This window comes from Chelon labrosus, assembly GCF_963514085.1.
Source record: "Chelon labrosus genome assembly, chromosome: 20".
NCBI classification, from domain to species: Eukaryota; Metazoa; Chordata; class Actinopteri; order Mugiliformes; family Mugilidae; genus Chelon; species Chelon labrosus.
The window spans coordinates 3526448-3544809 of record NC_140353.1 but is presented as its reverse complement, the minus strand read 5'-3'; the positions used below and the strand labels follow the sequence as shown (position 1 = coordinate 3544809).

Sequence of the window (18362 nt, the reverse complement as noted above, 5' to 3'; positions counted from 1 at the left end):
TCACATGAAAAGGGCCAAAAATACTTGTGCCAAGAGGAAAAATGGTTTGGAGAACATTTTCAAAGACATTCAACTGCTTTATTCACCATCTGGCAGAGAGTTAGATGTCTTGATAGCTTCAATAGTCTAGCACAAAGACTTATGTGTCCCACTTTGTTATTTTAGGGAATTAGAATATTAAATGCAGAAGTGAGATGTGACGGCAGTCAATTATAATATTGGTATTTTGTGGTACTTTCCCAGTCAGGAGGTGCTTGGACGTCCTAACCACCAGCTCTTCACTGAGTGGGAGGCAAAAGCAAAGGACAAACTGCTGGAAAATGTGCAGGTAAGAATAAACCTGCAAGAGACAGGGCAACACCAAAGTAATGATTTGCTTGCTTGTGTTGGTTCATTCGGTTTGGTTGGTTTAATTCTGTAAGTTTTGCATGTTAGCATGCTAGCATTAACAGTAAACCAAAGAATTTTTTTGTTTTGCACGAATGACACATGATACAGTTCATCCTCTGCAGGATGTGGACATCTGTTGCATATTTCAAATAACATTAAGTCAGCACATATTGAGCCAGTTCACCCAAAACTACTAGCGACAAATCTGATAGATGAGCAAAAGGAAATGAGTTAGGAACATACTTTTGGGGGTCAAATTTTAAGGCAAAGTTGCAGAAATATTCTACTTAAAATAACAAATCCTAATCTCATGGTAGCACAAGAGGAAGACTCAGAAGGTCACCAGGCTCTTGGCACCAAAATGTTCCATCAATTAATCCAGAAGTTGTTCCTACTGACAGCCGTTCTGTTAGCAGGACCAAAGCTCGCTCCAGTGCTAACTTCCTCCAAATGAAAAATGCCATATTTTTAGATGTAAGCCGTCAGCTATTATTTCCCTACGCTGTTGTTTTCCTTGTATGATGATTAGAGAATAGGCTTACTGTGTATTTCTGTTTCTTTTTTATACATAAATAGCAGGAAATCAAAAGGACCCTGTACACAATCCTGGAGAACGAGAGAAACCAAAAACGTTGTGATAGTGACGAGGCGTACGTTGGACTTTATGTAGACATTATTCAGGTATGGGGAAGTGTCTATGATTAATACATTCTGGAAACGTTTTTTGATAAATATATTTTTATAATGTCTGTTTACTTTTATTTCTTGAAGTCCATCACTGCCATGACCAGAGAAGCACAAAAAATCAGCCCAGCATGTCGGGATCGTGTGCGTGAGGTTTGCTTCGAGGAGCTGCAGTCATTTGTGAGGAGGTGAGAGTCTAATTTTTCAGTTTTGGGATTATTTTATAATGACCAGAGCAATGGTTAAACATCAATATTCTCTTTGGTTTGTAGCTATGCTGCAGAGCAGAAAGAGGTCCTTGGTAAAAAAGTAGAATCTGAGAAACCGGAAACAATTTACTTCCTGAAAACTTTGAAAACCTGTAAAGAACTCAAGTGAGTATTCACTTTAGTTGTAATGCAGTGCCTTTCTTTAAGGAATATATAATTAGCAAATAGGGTTCATAACATAAATATAAATAATCTGTCTTCCAGGCACCACATTGACACCGAAGGTTCGACGGTCAACATTTCCGTCAACACCTCCCTTGTGGCAGTGCTCATTGACATCAAATCCTTTACTATGAAACTTCTAATGGACGTTATATCCAACATTGCGGAGGTATTTGTTCAGCTTTTCTACAGACTGATCGTAGCATTAGTTCAGGCAGGCCACAGAGTCAAACTCAGATCATAAGCCCAGCTACAAGAACTGAAACCATTGGTGAATCTCATTCGGGGAGTCTTACTGAAACTGCTGTAGCCTTCCTACCAATGCAATACCCAATCACAGTGCAGTGCAACCCACTTCCTGATTTTATGCTGTTTTGGTTTTAATCAATGTAATTTCCAGTGTTGTGCAAGTTTACACTAAACAAGAACTAGTTCATCGTTCAGTTTACACAGATAAAAATGAATTAGTTCAAGCTCATAGTTCAGTGTTCACTGTTTGGACATAGGCTTTGTTCAAAATGAGCAGCTTCGAGCTATTCTTCTTCAATAGAATCTCTGACTGACCTGCACATCTATCTCCAGCCCGTTTCCACCAGTATCTGCACTGTTTTTTTAAATAACCATTGACTGTATATACTAGGAAATAACTAAAATGTTGCATCAGTTGCTTTTACGGTCATTATTTCCCTATAGACTGAGCGAAACTCACGTCGACGCTCTTAGTCGGAAAAAAGACGCGTTAAGTTCACAGTTCACAAGAATATGAACAGATTCTTGCACAACACTGGTAATGTCCATGTCGATTGTGATACATCTGTTCCGTATCCATTGCTCTCCCTGCCTTGGGCTTTCCACCTAGGGCATTTAGAAAGACGTTGGGGTATGATCGCCTTGCCCTAGGGCCTCAGGCTTTTAAGAAACATGGACAGTGAGATCCCAGATTAGGGCTATACCGCCAAACATAATTTACCATAAATAGGTTAAATAGGTTTCAAGTTGTCCTGCCTGGAATATATAGTTTATTTATAGTTTATAGTGTACAATTTAAATACAACTGTATATGCTGTTGGAATATATATATATACATGCTCTCCTCTGTTCTGTGTTGCAGAGGAACCTCAAGAATTACTTCAGATCCACAGGATGGCACTTCTACTTGCTGCACGATTTAGAGAAGCATTTCCCCAAGTTGCCGTACATTATGGACGAGCAAAAGGTAAGGGTATTCCCACGACTGTCTAAATCTCCACTCAGTCTGTACAGTATTTCTGTCATGCCCATGTCTTTCTGTCTCTCAGGTGGTGATGGCCGAGGCTTATAAGATCATCAGTCACACTTACCTCAAACATCTCATCCGAAGCAGCCTGCGGAAACTGAGGAACTGCTGGTGCCCCAGCGTTGGCCAAAGAGTCTCTGAAGACGAACGTCGGCTTTATAAGGCCATCTCAGATCTGGTGAGATCAACTGTTTGACGTTAACCATTTTAAAGAGGCTAAGAATAAGAAAATAACTTGAATTTCTGACCTGTATGTATCGTGTTGTATCAGGCTCCTGGTGTCCACTGTGACCGGATGCTGGTGAAGATCGAAGAAGTGTTGGAGAGCAACTGCATCGACTCGCTGAAGCTCATAGTGGCGAGCATACACCAGGACTGTGGCAGACAGGGGTAAATCATGCATCTATCACACGTATATTTGTTCTTCAACCAGCTTCATGAGGACATCACCTCGAGCATTTCCAACACAACACGTCCAGAGCACTTGTCGGCTCCTTTTCCTTTACTCAGCACTTTAGATGTTCAGATCATTTGATGCAGCACTCAAAGCAGAGGCCCCAAACCATAGAGATGTGTTCTGGCTCATTGTCCCGCTAACAAACTAACAATAATCCCACTAAACTCAAACTACACGGGATCGCATGTCCCTGCAGGATGATGAGGTTCTCCCTCGGTCATGGTTAACTTGCAGCAGCTTGATTCATGCTGTCTCCTCCAGCAGTTGATGCTGTGATGCACTCTGGGAAGCACTGATGTGGGCTCTGATCTTGTTGATTTCTCGTTGCTGAGCTTTTCCTCTGCAGCCGAGGGCTCTCTCTCACATCTTGTGTAAACATCCGTCCTGGGATATTAGATTGCAAGTGACCAGCTTTAGATGCTTGTGTTCTTACCTGACATTAAAATGCATCCCCATCTCAGTTTCTACTGCTATTTCAGAACAAACAGATGGTTTGAAAGAGGATTAAAGGAAGCTATCTATGTCAGATTGAAAAAAACAGTCCTAACTTCTGTCCCCAAGTAGTTTCAACCCCATTCACACCGTGTGACTGGTAGCCTCTGACTGATAATGGGTCGTTAGGGGAGCACCATATCATATTCAGCGACAGGTAAGTATCTAGCCGTTAATGGACACCAGTTGTACCAGTTTCTGGTTGTTAACAGAAACGGGTCAAGCTAGTTTCTGATGGGTTATACCCCCAGATGTTCCTATTTAAACCTCAACTTCTCACCTGTCCCTTAGAGCTGAAGAAGCTACTTGGATTAAACATCTTCTCAAAAAACTCTACAAGTCCAGTTGCCTTTATGACCTGGATGACTGAGAACCATCACAGACACATTTAGTCAGTAAACAGCTACATGGACAGAATATTTTAAAAGGCTTTCATCACTAATGGAAAGACGTCACTCATGGTGCTTTCTCCTTTTCTGGTGATCATTTATGTAACAGCGGTCGTGGGGATTTTCCTGAATGAAAGCGTTAAAGTGCTCTTTCATAGATCACCTCTGTTGAGTATACGCCTTCTTTAATGTGGCTCAGGGCTGACGCGCAGTGTGTTTACACTACCAAAGGAATGAGGTCAAATGTGGACACGTGTGACCCAATTGTGGTCACACATAGGATCTCTCATTGTGTCCTGGGTGTGTTCACACCTGTCTTTTACGCTGGCCACTTGTGATTGGCTTCCCCCGAGACGGATTTGAATGGGGCCCAAGAGGGAAGTAATTCCACTAGTTAACCTTTCTCAGGCCTCACCTTCTAACTGGAAACCACCTCATGAAGCTGGTTATCACATTTGCAGAGCAGACAGTGTTATGCTACAGCCACTGTAGTTTTTCTCAGATTTGAGGATTCGAGGAAGATGAAGCTAGAAGCTATTTTGCACAGGGGAAAAATATAACTAATTTCTAGGAAGAATAATCTTATTCCACGCAGAAACCTTGAAGCAGAAGCTCTGGTTTCACTTCACCTCTGTAGTGACTTGTGTTTGTTTATCTGCTAGAGGAACTGCATCTTACTAACTTGTTGGTGTTTTTCTGCTGAGTGCAGCGAGGACCTGAAGCTGCTGTCTGCCATGCTGAGATGGAAGGGTCTTTCCAAATCTAAGGTCAAGGAGGTGATGGACGCCCTGCCCGATGGTCCGCAGAGACCCAGTTCTGGTTCGTGCTTCTCTTGTCTGACCTGCTGGTGAAGGCTGAGCTGTTCGGCGACTCTACGGGACGAAGGACGGCCGTGAAGCGAGTCCTCAAAATGTTCGTGGGACTTTCACGAAGTAGTTTGAGCTGTTAAAACTCACCTTGTTAGGAACTGCACTTCATACACTGAAGATATAATTAACAAGATTAAGCTACAGGAGGTTTTAAATATACAAACAGAAAACGCAGGCTGTGATCTGTTTGTATGAAACAGCATGAATATTACTCTCAGGTATCATTCCGATAAAGGTACGCATGGCTTTTTAAAACCTTGTTTGCAGAAAATCTTCATGTTTTTATTGCAAAGCTTCGTTAAATGTCGGTTTCATAGGTATTTATTTGAACTTTAAATGTAAATGGAGTTAGTTTGGATGTGAATACCATGACCATGAGAGTGTTGAGAGTAAAAGTAGAGAAAGTAAGATTTCTTTAGTATTTTTATAGTAATGCTTAAGTTTTATGTGACAAATAATAATGTTAATAATAATAATAATAATGTTAGATTTGTCTAAAGTCTAAAGTTTACTTGAAGCACCAATTCTTTATAAACTTGAAAACGTTATGGGAGCCTTTGTGTGTTTTGAGCTTCAGTAATTCTGCCTGTGTGTGTTGTACGACATTTGTTTACGGGTCCTGACTTTTGTCATATTTTGTATTTTGTATTTTTATATGCTACGTGGGGCTACGGGTAAACAACAATGCACTTTTCTTTCTTTTTTTTTACTGCTGAGATGAATAAACTTCCGTCTGATGCAGTAAAAATAAACTGTTTGTCCTGTGTGTTCACTTCCTCACCACTAGATGGAGACTGAAACCATGTTATAAAAATGAGTCTCGCTCCACAGTGCAGATATGAATCCAGATATGAAACTTGTAGCTGCAGGTTGGTAGATACAAGTTAGGATATGACGACAGGTGGGAACAGGTGCAGGTGTAAAGTAAACATCTGGGTGAACGGGAGGGGGAGTTCAGGTGACTTGGAAATGTGATGTGAAAAAAAGTATGTAAGTATGTAAGAATAATCAAGAATACGTACTTAAATTAGTAAAATTAAAATAATATTTTCCATCCCAGCATATTAGGCAGGGGTTAGCACTGATGCCTCACAGCAAGAAGGTTCTGGGTTCTAATCTAGGCGGACTAGGGTCTTTCTGTGCAGAGTTTGCATGTCCTCCCTGTGTCTGCGTGGGTTCTCTCCAGGTACTCCAGCTTCCTCCCACCGTCCAGAGACATGGTTAGGTTCATTGGTGATTCTAAATTAGCCATAGGTGTGCACAAGAGCTCTTTGTGTTAGCCCTGAAATAGACTGGCAACCTCTACTGAGTGTTCCCCGCCTCTCGCCTCAGTGACAGCTGGGATAGGCTCCAGGGGTTACAGAGAATTGATGAATGACTTCCCATGTCATAACAACAAGCTCACAAGTTGAATGTGAAGGCCAACGTAAGGCCAAACGACAGATCCAGTAACAAGGAAAACTGTACTTGTGCTGTACTCGCTTATTCTAGCAAAGATGGTTTTGTTTGTAATCATGGGAATACATCCAATCATTTTTTTGAGACATCAGGATGAGCCACTATCTATGGTCACTGATCAGCCACAACATTATGACCACCTTCCTAATATTGTGTAGGTCTCCCTTGTGCCTCCAAAACAGTTGTGACTCATCAGAGAATGGACATGGGCCTTCTGAGGGCAACAGGATGTTGTTACTGGGGGGGCCTTTGAGGGGAGGGGCCTCTGTGGATCATCCCACAGATACTTGATCAGTTTGGGATCTAGTGAATTTGGAGGCCAGGTCAACACCTTGTGCTGTTCTTCATGTTTTTTTGAGTTATTCCTAAAGTGTTTTTGTGTGTGTGCTGCTGCCATCAAGAAGTGTCATTGCTATGGGGTGGTGGGGGGGGTCTGGTCTGGTCTAGGTGGGTGCTACATGTCTAAGTAACATCCACACCAATGAATACCAGGTCCAAAAGTTTCCCAGCAGAACATTGAATTGTCACAAGATGGTCAATGTTATTTACTTCTTTACCTCTCAGTGGTCATAATCTCTACATTCGTCATGAATGGAGAAATGTTTATTTCTGCTTTAAAGTTGGACATTTTTAACACAAAGCTCCATGGAGACTGACTCACTTTCGGAGCCGTTTGAGGAACTGCATATTTTATCACTTTCGCATTGGCTCAAGGTTTTCAGTTGGTTTGAACCAAAGTTGAAGAACTGACCAACAAACAGATGAATAAAAAACACTTAACAACTGAAAAAGCCTACTGCCATGCTAACAGCTGTGTCAGACTATTTGTGCTAAACTGCTAACCCATTCCTTAGAAGCTAAGTTTGCATGGCTAGTTCTGCCATGGTTGTCTATATACTAATATGCTAATTTGTACATTTTGCTTATACTATTTTATTTTATTTTACTAGGCTTGATTTACTTATTTTAGTTTTATTTTATTTTATTTAATCTTTCTTTTATCCATGGTTCTTAAGAGTGTTACTGCTACTCTGACCAAGCAATTTCCCTTGTGGATGAAAAACTTTTATCCAAGTCTAAGTCTAAGTCTAAGTTTCATTTCTTCACATGAGGAATGAATAAAAACTGAAGAAAAATTGTCTGGTCAGTAAGTGTCTGGAACAACATCTCCGGGTCGACGGCTCACAGCAGGAAAGCACCGTGAAAATTCTGTTGGCAGCAGCTTTAATGAGCTCACACACTCTCCCTCTCCACGGGGGGCTAAAGTCATAGCTTCCCAAGGATATCCTCGTTTTTGCAACAGCCTATTCTGGTAACACACATCCTCCCCTGCTAAGGAAAGCCCATTAGCTAGAGTTATAGTTGTGAAATAATAAACTGGAAACACCTCAGATCAGACACCGCTTTGCTTCGCACACAAAAGACTAAACGATTTCCCAGAATTGTCAATGACTCATAAAGAGGATAAAATCTCCCGTAATGTAGTCTTTGTTATCAAGAACAGGAATCTTTGACTCTTGGGGGACAGTTCTTCAAAGTGACTGAAGGCCGCATTGGATCTGGGCCACGCAACAGTAGTTCAACCTTGCTATCCACGAACAGTACATCTAGACATTTAGACGAGGTGCATGCACGCAAACCTGCAGCAAGCATCTACGCACATTCACCATGTAACCTGTTAACATTAAAAACCTGAAATTTCTTTTAAAAATGCATGAAATATCCTTCAAATCACGCAGGTTTCTCAAAGTTTATTTATAAATTTAACTTATTTTTAAATTATGTACAGTACATTCAAATTCGTGTGACAAAACACTACAAGGGCTCTATGATATAAAAAAAATAACACTGATATCATATAAACAAGTACACTTTCACAGAATTAGACCCGCAAACACACACCTGATACTCACAAAAACATTCAAATAGAGCAGGCTGGATAATTTTAAGAACGACATGCACCATATTTACCAGCAAAACCGTGACCTGTAGCTTATGCGACATGTTTGTACAGTAACAACAGCACTCGTATCATCATTTAGTCTTCACACAGTAACCGTGTTCTCTTCTTCATTGTCCACCGGGACGTTTACAGTACTTCTCCGCACAAACTCATCTGAGAGCAACTCTGGAGAAAAACTTCCGGGTGTCGGCGTCAACCTTGGTTTCTGTCAAAGTGTCCTTTAGAGTGGCTTTGACGGTGCTCCTGTCGCTTTTGGAGATGTTCGTCTTGAGTTTGAGCAAAGCCGAGACCTGTTTCTCACTGTGGGAAGAGAGAAGGCAGGAAGAGATTGTTTACACGTCGGGTTTACAAATTTAAAGGAATGCTGTAAACACAAAGCTGCAGCAGCTTTTGAAAGGAACGGTCAACCAAAAACCCTCTAAGCTCCCAATCACTTGATTTATAGAGAAAACTATGAATTCAGTCAGATATTCGCAAATAAACAAGGTATTTTTTACACCGTTGGGTCATTTGAATATGAATGCACATTTTTTAGCACAAATAACTTTGATCTATCTCCATTTATTGTGTCTGTAAGGAGGAACTGCTCCTCTAAAGTGAAGCCAAAACAAGTAGCGCTCCCCCTGGTGGCTGGCTGCAGCGTAGTTCATAAGCTCCACCCCCTCAATGTTAGTGGATGAGAATTTTGCCGAACTAAAACACGTCAAATATTTTTCTTCAGACTCTGCCTCTAAACTAGGAACGCTAGGAAGTGGGACGTATTGTCCATATTTATATACAGTCTATGTAACAACATAAACTGGGGCATCAGAGTCTCTGCTGTCGTCTCATATCATCTCCATGATTTAGTTCATCCTGTTGCCAGAAACGTCTAAGCACATTAGATATGTTTGGCTCGGTTCACTTCCTGCCCTCCCTCTCTCTCTCTCTCTAAAAGAAGATCTGTTTACGCTCATGTAAACTAATCTGATCGTGAAGCTATTGCGTCCTCTCTGTGCCAGCTACACCAGAGACCACGCTTCACTGCTGTCTGTGTTAAAGTTAAACCATAAATGCAGAGGTGTAGGTGGTCACCTGAGGTCAGGATGAGCAGCTCCCAGTGCAGCTACTTGCATCTGTATGGCGGGGATGTCCTGGAGCTTCAGCACTTCTGCAATCTTGGTCAGGATTTCCTTTAACCAGTCGTCCCGTGATCCCTGTGAAGGTCGAGCAGTTACGTCAGTTCAGTCTGAAGGTTGACTAAAACTGGAGCTTCTGTTATTTTACAGTTTTTTGCATGTGACACACGCTCACTTGCCAATTCATTAGGTACACTGGTGAAAATGTTATAATATTCAACTGTGTTTTCATTTGTAGAGGATATAGTGACTAGGGAATAATGTAACTTGGGTTTAAATATTGTCATGATCTCTTTATCAAAGGACAAGACAACAACCTCAATCCTCAAACATGTGTAAATGTTCAGCAATTTTTCTACCACACCGGCTCAAAGATTGTTTTTGCTTTGTTTAAATATTAATTTTTCAACTAAACTCTGAGCTGGTGGCACAGCCTGCTTTTCTTATCATCATCAGGAGACTTGAGAAGCTTTAGATGGCAAAACCAAAACTCCTGTGCTCCTGAAGCCACATTAATATAAAACTAAACGTGCACATTAACCAGATTTCTGCCTGAATTCAGTCTGAATCTGATCAGTTTGTTGTTCAGTCAGTGTGTGGTGACGCTCTCACCATCTTCTGGAACAGGTTGTGTAAACTCTCAGCGTTGTCTGTCACGGTGGCGTAGGCCTTCTGCTGCCGATCCTTGTCCTTCAGTTTGACGTCTCCTCTCAGCAGCCTCCTGACGTATTCCTCCGTCACTTCCTGGTGAAGCTGGCCAATCAGCTCCTGAAATGGATCCCAGCATCCAATCAGCAATCAGGGCACATTATAGTATATTTAGTTTTATCTTTAAACTGTTTAGACTTTACCTGATAACAGGACTGTTTGGGACCCTGAAGCTCCTGGAGTTCTCTTTCAATGCTGACCAGCAGCTTCTCAAACTCCTTGTTGTTCAGCCAGTCCTTCGTTCCCAGCTTCTGGTAATGTGGCTATGACAGGTACAAACGTAAGGCTTTATGTTTTTATCTTTAGCTTTTACCACAAACACATCATCTATTATTTTTTCAACGGGAGGAAGCTGTTGATCTGCTGGGGACTATTTTCAGCATTGGATTAATCCACATTTGATGCTCTGTTCGAGGATGATGGGACGTGTCAGACAGATCTAAAATGGTTTTAATTTAATGTCATTTTTTAGTAGATATTGGAGAAGAAGGCATTTGGTTGAGTAGCTTTGTTTGTAGATGTACCATGACCTGGATGACTGAGAATCTCCACAGACACGTGGCTCAGATGAATTCATATATATTGAGACTTGTTGACAACAAGAAAGAAAAAAACAGCCTTTAAATGAACTTACCTTGAGGTTCTTGTGCACAGGACTCAATAAATACTTGTGTGCAGATTGTTTCATGTCGGTCATGACAGACAAACAGCTCCTCTGCACGTCCTCCTTGAACAGATGTGTCTTTCTGATGAGGACGTCCCTGCAGACAGACAGAGCACACATGAGCTCACTGTCCTCTGACTGTTTTCATTCGTCGCCTGATCATCAGATCACAAACGTACCTGAAGTCTTCAATGCAGCCGAGGTTTGCTTTAATAAACGCTACGCTGTTGGGCTTGTTCTGCTTGATGATGTCTTCGTGAAAGACTTTGTACCTGCACGAGATGAAGGACGCTTCTGTTAGTATAAAACAAAGAAAAAGGTGTCTCTCAAAACAAAATGACACCTTAGGAGATCACATGACGTCTCGTTACCTCTGCATTGAGTCTGATAGTTGACATGTTATGTTCTGGGCCTTGTCCAGGTCTCCTACAGTTGTCTCTGCTGCTTTCACCATGCCATTGATGAACTAAAGACAGATGGAGGACACAAGTCAGTGACAGTATTTACAGAGCACTCTACACACACATGCTCCCTGTCTTCACTGTTGGTTAATATTTTATCTCCAAGTTTGTTCCTTTTTCTAATTTTGGCTCCAATACTTCATAAATACAACGAAATAGTTAAACGATTTCATGATTACTGCATAATTTTGAGACAGCAAGGTATCCACAACCTTTTATCAGGAAGTTTTTAAAACTGACAATTCTTTTAGCTCCATGTTTGGTCTCTACCAACTTCTGAGGGAAACTGCTTTTAAAGGTTTGTCTCCGCTTTTTGGAAACTGTGCTACAAGCTGGTTTTATAAATCTTTGTAAGCCCAGTCAAAGCCCCTCTCACAGACATCATCATGCTTCGACGTCATGTCGTATCGATGCTCTACCTGGATGATGTCGTAGGCCACAGGACTGACGTAGTAGCCGTCCTCTCTTGTCGGCTCCTGTCCTGTTTTCCACTTTTCCACTGCGTCGTCCAGGACTCGCTCGATGTAAGTCTTCAGCTCAGCCTGAACACACAACAACAACATGTCACGTTTAACGTACAGTCAGTTCATGCCTATTTGTTATTTGAGGCTGCTGAAGACTGATTTTCCAACCATGCAGCTGCTGTAAAATCACCAGAAACTACATGTGATAATAAGAATAAACTAAAACGCAGCTAACGTCTAATTAAACCCTCAGGTGTTACCTCTAGTTTCTCCAGATACTGTTGCTCCAGAGGCGTCAGTAAGTCTTGAGGCAGCAGCTTTCCCAGAGCTCCCGCATCGATCTCTCTGGCCAGCTCTGGGTTTTGGAAGATTCTGCCACACAGAGGAAATATCGTTTTCATATTAATGAAGAAAAAGCAATAAACGCATTTCACACAATCTGCCATTTTGACCTGATGGTTAAGCTGGTGAGAAGATGTTCCCGTTTAGTCCCCGTTACTTTAACAAATACAAATACACATGAAGCAGAGACAGGATTAATGACTTACCTTGGATAGTACTCATTGACCCAGCGCAGGAGGAAATTACAGTCCTTGTCATCCAAGCCAAAGTCCGCAATTTTTCGGAGCCTTGTGCTGAAAATTTGGTGGTAAAGTTTAGCATAAAAGTTACAGATGTCCATGTCAGGTGGGTAGCAGCTCTTCACCACCTTCACCACCACCAGCAGGTCCTCCTTCAGCTGCCTGCCCATAGTATTGATGTCTGTCTGGATGGATGACTGCTCCACTAGGTTAGCAGGGGGTGTCTGGGGGCTATCTATACGCCCGCCAACCAGGACATGAAGCGTCGAGTCGTGGATCTTCTTCCAGTTGCAGGGCCTCCATGACGGCGCCGTCCCACATCTGCTTTTCCACATCTGGTCCTGCTCCTCCTCCTGGGCGATGGCCTTCACGGCGGACGTTAGAGCCGCCACATGAGCAGACACTGCCACGTCGTTGTGGTCGACCTCGTGAAGGCTGAGAGACAGACTCTCCCTCACGGTCTGCATTAGACAATTTTCAAGGGCCGCGTGGTCTGCAGCGAGCTTTTGTACTGCTTCGTTGTGAGGAATAAGATCCTCTGCCTCTGTGATATTTCCAAACAGATGTTTCTCCTTTTTTATCAGCAGCTGGCTGGCCTCACTGAAGTGTTGTTCATCGAGGTACTGCTCAAACGTGCGGGCCACTGAGGAGAATAAACAAAGAAGAGGTTTCCGATGACTGTTAGACAATAAAATGAGGCATTTTCTGGATTTTCTTGTAGCTTCCAGATGTGAATATTTGCAAAATTCAGTTTTTAGCCACTTAAAAATCTTCATACAGTCATTTAATTGTTTATTTTCCTCCACATTATTTGAGTATTCAGACTGTTTAATGACCTCAAAGCTCTCTCTATGGTTTAACTGTCTTATTCCTGCAGCAGTCCTTCCTGAAATCATAGTTTAATAACAATAAAAGTAACCAAAGCATGCAGCATTTAACAGTTCATCTGTTAGTAAAACAGTAACATTAATTATCCACAAGAAAGGACGATTGGTGTAAAGGTTTCTGATGCCTCTCACCGACTGAAGGCTCCTCTTCCTCTGGCGAACTGTGTCCATCGGGCTCCGAGGGACCGCTGACACCGACCTGACTTCTGGGACTGCCCCAAAACTTCTGAAATTTTCCTCTAATCCATTTTCCTCTCCCTCTCGGTTGTGAGCGAACATTGACCCCGAATCCTTCTCCGTCCTCCTGAGAGCCTGCCTGCGTTCGCATCCTTGAAGAGGGGGAGAAACGCGACCAACAGTCCAAGAGAGGAGGCGCTGAAGAATCTGTATGAGGGGAAAAAATGAAGACAGGAAAGTTATTATATTTTCAGTGACATTAAAAAAAAAACAAAAAAACTTAAAGATAGCTTAAATCTCGTAAGAAGGGAACCTTGAACATAAAATGTAAGTGTTAGTTACTGTTACTTTCAAAATAAAATACTAAAAAACAACATAAAAAAAAAAAACACTTCAGTTGTTCTTTTATGGTCAAGTAAAGATAAAGCAGCTGATTTAAAATCCTAATAGGGACATGAGAAAGGGGCTGTGCAAAAACAAGAAGTACAAATGCATACAGAGAGATCAGAATCACTGATTTTTTATTAATGGATAAAGATAAGATTAAAGATTAATTAGACCTGAATTATCCAAATAAGAAAAGTAAAGCAAGAAACCTTTCAGAGTCTAAGCATGCTCTTGACCGGCTCATAAACTCACCCTGTTCTCACTGACGCTTCTCTGCTCTGAATGTAGTTGCACTCTGTCTGGCCCCCTTAATAAATAGACCAATAAGCTCCTCCTCGTTTGGATGATGAGACTGGGAAAATCCAATCATGCTGGGCTTTTTTTTTAGACACTAGTGCTGAGGCAACATGTGGCCAGAGTCTTTGTGCAAGAGTAAAATGACGACAAAGATTTTACAGCTTGTTGAGAAGTCTCTTCTAGTTCTCGTCCAGCAGAGCAAATTAATGATCATTTTCCTACAACCTAGTGCTCTAGGAATGTGTTCTGAAGAAAGGATACTGTGCTCAACACACCAAACTACGGCATGAATCACTTGTTTAAATCTAAAAAACAGCCGCTGTGTGTTTACATGCACCTTAAGTGTCTATTGTGGCCATGACAGTGATATCCGCATGTCTTAGGAGCAAAGGTGGAAACGGTGAAACACTCACTGCTCTGTCCACATCCTCTGTCAACAGTGGTTTCTATTAATCGTGACCACAACCATAACCTCAACCAAGAAGATCCAAACACCTGACCAAAATTTAACCAGACAGGCAAAAGCACAAAGAAACAACAACCGACTAGGAAACATCTATTGTTTCTGTTCGGGGCCTGTGGAGAACATTATGACCACTGTTAGCTGAGGCAAATAACGTTATAATGGCAGCAAGTGAACATTTTGTCCTCAGAGTTGATTTTATATGGTCCAAAAGGAGGAGAAGAACCGGAGTCAGAATCATAGACGGCCGAGGAAGTGAGGAAACAGGGTTAACCCATGTTACTTTAGCATGCACCATCTACAGAAACACACTTACATCTACACCCTTTTATAAATTGACCCCTTTCAGCAGGTTATTAATGCTCCTTGGTTCAGGAATAGTGTTGAGTTCAATCCAGCGTCTGTGTATGGACAAACAAGTCCCATCCAAGGAGGCTCAACCTCTCAACATGCGGGGCTTAAAGGATCTGCTGCAAACATCTCAGCTGCCAAATACCACAGCGCATATTCAGAGATCTAACGGAGACCGTGCCTCGACGGGTCAGGGCTGCTTTGGTGGAAAAACTGGGACCTTTTAGGATATTAGACAGGTGGTCATATTGTTAAAATTCGTGGTACACCTGTTGTCTTGTGTTGTACACAAGCCTCAACACTGCTTGCATCATGTTTTTGAGTCATATTTTGAAGACGGTTCTTTTCTTTTCTTTTCCACCAAAATACCCGATCTTGCGACATGAATTCTTTTGCGGTGAACAAAGCAGTCAGAGTGAAAACCCCTTAAACTCATCAACCTTTTAATATTGCACTTGAGTTACCTGGTGCATGTTCATCAGATTTTAACCCCTTTAACTCAGGACTGCTTTCGTTGTTTTCAAATCTTAATGAAACACAGAATTCCAGCGTTTCACATGCCCACCATCCACCTCGATCACCTCCCCCTGACTGTACTCTTTCATTCATTCAAACACTTTAACAATTAATTAAAACGACTATGATTTAATCCTATTTTCTTCCTTTCACCAGCGCTTTAGGATATGACTTTATCTATAGTGGATGAACAAACTGTGTGTTTTGTGTTTTGTAGTTTGGTTAAAACACGTTTGCATTTGCTCACCATTTCATATTTTGTCATCTGCATGCATTACAACCCTAAACGCCAGAAAGATTTGCATGTGTGCAGCTGCTGTCGAAGAGGAGGATGTTTGAGATCTCCCTCTGGTCTCCATGACTCCCCAGCATTGGCAGGACTGCTTACTTAGTTACCCCGGTTCAGCTACACAACCGGCTGACTTCAGTTCTTCAGTTCGTTATTCTGTCAGGCCACGATAATGCCATACCGTGTTTCACTTCTTTAAAGCAGCGCTATATGCAGGAGCATGCGGGCATCTCGTCACATTTGATGACCACAGTGAACATTCAAATTCAAGATGCACAATTTCTGCAGTTACTTGCCTGATATATTTTTTATTATAGGACTTTCTTAACCTTTACCCAGTCAGCAGCTTTTACAAAGATATATTTTTTATGATGTAAAGCTTTTCTGTTGCACTTTCCAGTTTGCTAGTTTAAAACCTGTCAGCCATGTTTACCGTTCCTATTTTTGTGACAACATCTTACATCCCTCACCTGCATGGCGCTGCCTTCCTTGTGATCAGATTTTTCTTACCTTTCCCTCTGCATGATTTGCAACACTGGCAGGGAAAGCAGCTGCGAAGCGTCGACAACATTGCTACCAAAGACTGCAAGGCTCACAGGTGTTGTGTTGTTGTTATCCGTCTCTGCAGTACGTCGTCTAGCCCGAATCAAGGATAAAATGCAAATAACATTTGAGGTCAGGTTGGTTAGGTCACACGGTGAGAAACTCTGCTGTGCTTGCCATATTTGCACCTATACACATTTCCTGTGAGACACTGCACAAGCATAAAAATACGTGTATGGAAAGTTTCATAACAGTGTAAAAAGGTTCTCACACTTCAAAAGCTTCGAAGCGCAATCTCACAATGGCCCATGAGAGAAGTAAGATTACTCGACACACAGTGATTTTACTTCTCTTTTTCACATCATAATACTTCCAAATCCCACATGATCCCATCAAAGCACACTCAACACTTCAACACAAGGATCTCACAAGGCTGAATGTAGTTCAGTCTAAGAAATGCCTCGAAGTGCGGCCAAAAGGTTTTCACTTCCTTAGAAAACACAGAAGTTCATGTTTAAATTTGTTTTCTCTGCTTTGGCATAGTGGAGTTCAACTTATAAATATTCAGCATGGTTTTTAGCACTTAGCTTAGTCCACCTGAATTTAAAGGTGTCGATACTCGAAACAATAAAGTGCACAAGAACAGAGATTGACCAAAATACATTTTATTGATACTGGGACATAACAGGGGAACTTAATTACAACATGTTACTGTAAAATAATACTGTTAATTATTGTGAAATGCTGGTAATTTATTACAGTGTAGATCTGATCATGTGTCCGCAGATGTGGGAAAGCAGCAGTTTCTGATTCCTTTTTTTGTTCTTTCACTAACATCCATAAACTGTATGTCCCACCTCCATATCCCCTCCTCCTGGCCTTTCCGCTTGAAGCTGCATTTTTCTGATCTATAGAGTTGCATGTTTCTGATCTGTGGAGCAGCATATTTCTGATCTGTTGGGCTGCATGTTTCTGATCTATAGAGCTGTACATTTTTACCCTTAGAGCTGCATGTTTCTGATCTATAGAGCAGCATGTTTCTGATCTGTGGAGCTGCGTGTTTCTGATCTACAGAGCTGCATGTTTCTGATCTGTAGAGCTGCATGTTTCTGATCTATAGAGCAGCATGTTTCTGATCTATAGAGCTGCACATTTTTTATCTGTAGAGCTACATGTTTATGATCTATAGAGCAGCATGTTTCTGATCTATAAAGCAGCATGTTTCTGGTCTGTGGAGCTGCATATTTCTAATCTATAGAGCTGCACATTTTTATCTGTAAAGCTGCATGTTTCTGATCTATAGAGTTGCATGTTTCTGATCTGTAGAGCTGCATGTTTCTGATCTGTAGAGTTGCATGTTTCTGATCTGTAGAGCAGCATATTTCTGATCTATAGAGCTGCACATTTTTTATCTGTAGAGCTACATGTTTCTGATCTATAGAGCAGTGTGTTTCTGGTCCGTGGAGCTGCATGTTTCTGATCTATAGAGCTGCATGTTTCTGATCTGTAGAGCTGCATATTTCTGATCTGTAGAGCAGCATGTTTCTGATCTGTAGAGCTCCATGTTTCTGACCTGTAGAGCAGGTCAGATTTAGAAGAGGAACAACATTTAGTTTTCTGAAGTTCTTGTCAGTTACAGCATTTACATGAAAAGTTGTTTTTTCTTCTTCTTCTTCTTCTTCTTTTTTCTTTGGCATAAGTCCTTTCCACATTGTCAAAAGAACCAAGTCGGTCAGTTTCACATCTCACCCATGTTGCCACATGTTGGATATTATAATAAGCGTGGGACAGAATGTAAAGTGAAACTATCAAAACTGTCAGCAGGTGAAACAGGAACTGTCAGATGCCACAGCGATTGCAGGCAGAACATGTTGCTGCTGCCTTTTACTTCTATTTGCCTTCAGTGTTACTGCAAGCCTGGGAATATTTGCCAGTGATGATGTTAAGATTAGAGTTCTGCAGATGGAGGGCACCTCAAAAAACATCCAAACCCATTATTTCCACAAAGATGATTGAGATATCTGACAAATAAACGTCTTCTGAGTCT

The 18362-nt window shown here is 41.6% G+C and overlaps 2 protein-coding genes across 5 annotated transcripts; one reads left to right on the top strand and one right to left on the bottom strand.

The window, feature by feature from the left end:
* Positions 1-1095: 1095 nt before the first annotated feature.
* On the top strand, positions 1096-5701 carry LOC311505896 (uncharacterized protein). Of its 2 annotated transcripts, XM_084569718.1 has the most exons (6): positions 1223-1262; positions 1347-1448; positions 1548-1674; positions 2617-2959; positions 3053-3171; positions 4829-5701. In XM_084569718.1, the coding sequence occupies exons 4-6, from the start codon at positions 2810-2812 to the stop codon at positions 4968-4970; spliced, it is 411 nt and encodes a 136-aa protein (XP_084425844.1). In that variant the 5' UTR covers positions 1223-1262; positions 1347-1448; positions 1548-1674; positions 2617-2809; the 3' UTR covers positions 4971-5701. The 2 variants fall into 2 exon arrangements, with proteins under 2 accessions (XP_084425845.1, XP_084425844.1); XM_084569719.1 differs by having other exon boundaries at positions 1096-1448.
* Positions 5702-8182: 2481 nt separating this feature from the next.
* Positions 8183-16871, bottom strand: LOC311505753 (tumor necrosis factor alpha-induced protein 2-like). Of its 3 annotated transcripts, none has more exons than XM_084569495.1 (12): positions 16243-16871; positions 13425-13676; positions 12373-13048; positions 12085-12196; positions 11780-11902; positions 11271-11365; positions 11079-11171; positions 10870-10996; positions 10379-10498; positions 10140-10295; positions 9484-9605; positions 8183-8709 (listed from the first exon to the last, which is right to left on the bottom strand). In XM_084569495.1, exons 2-12 carry the CDS (start codon positions 13618-13620, stop codon positions 8559-8561), a joined length of 1971 nt encoding a protein of 656 aa, XP_084425621.1. In that variant the 5' UTR covers positions 13621-13676; positions 16243-16871; the 3' UTR covers positions 8183-8558. The 3 variants fall into 3 exon arrangements, with proteins under 3 accessions (XP_084425621.1, XP_084425619.1, XP_084425620.1); XM_084569493.1 differs by having other exon boundaries at positions 16283-16871; XM_084569494.1 differs by lacking the exon at positions 16243-16871 and adding an exon at positions 14109-14133.
* Between the last annotated feature and the right edge of the window lie 1491 nt (positions 16872-18362).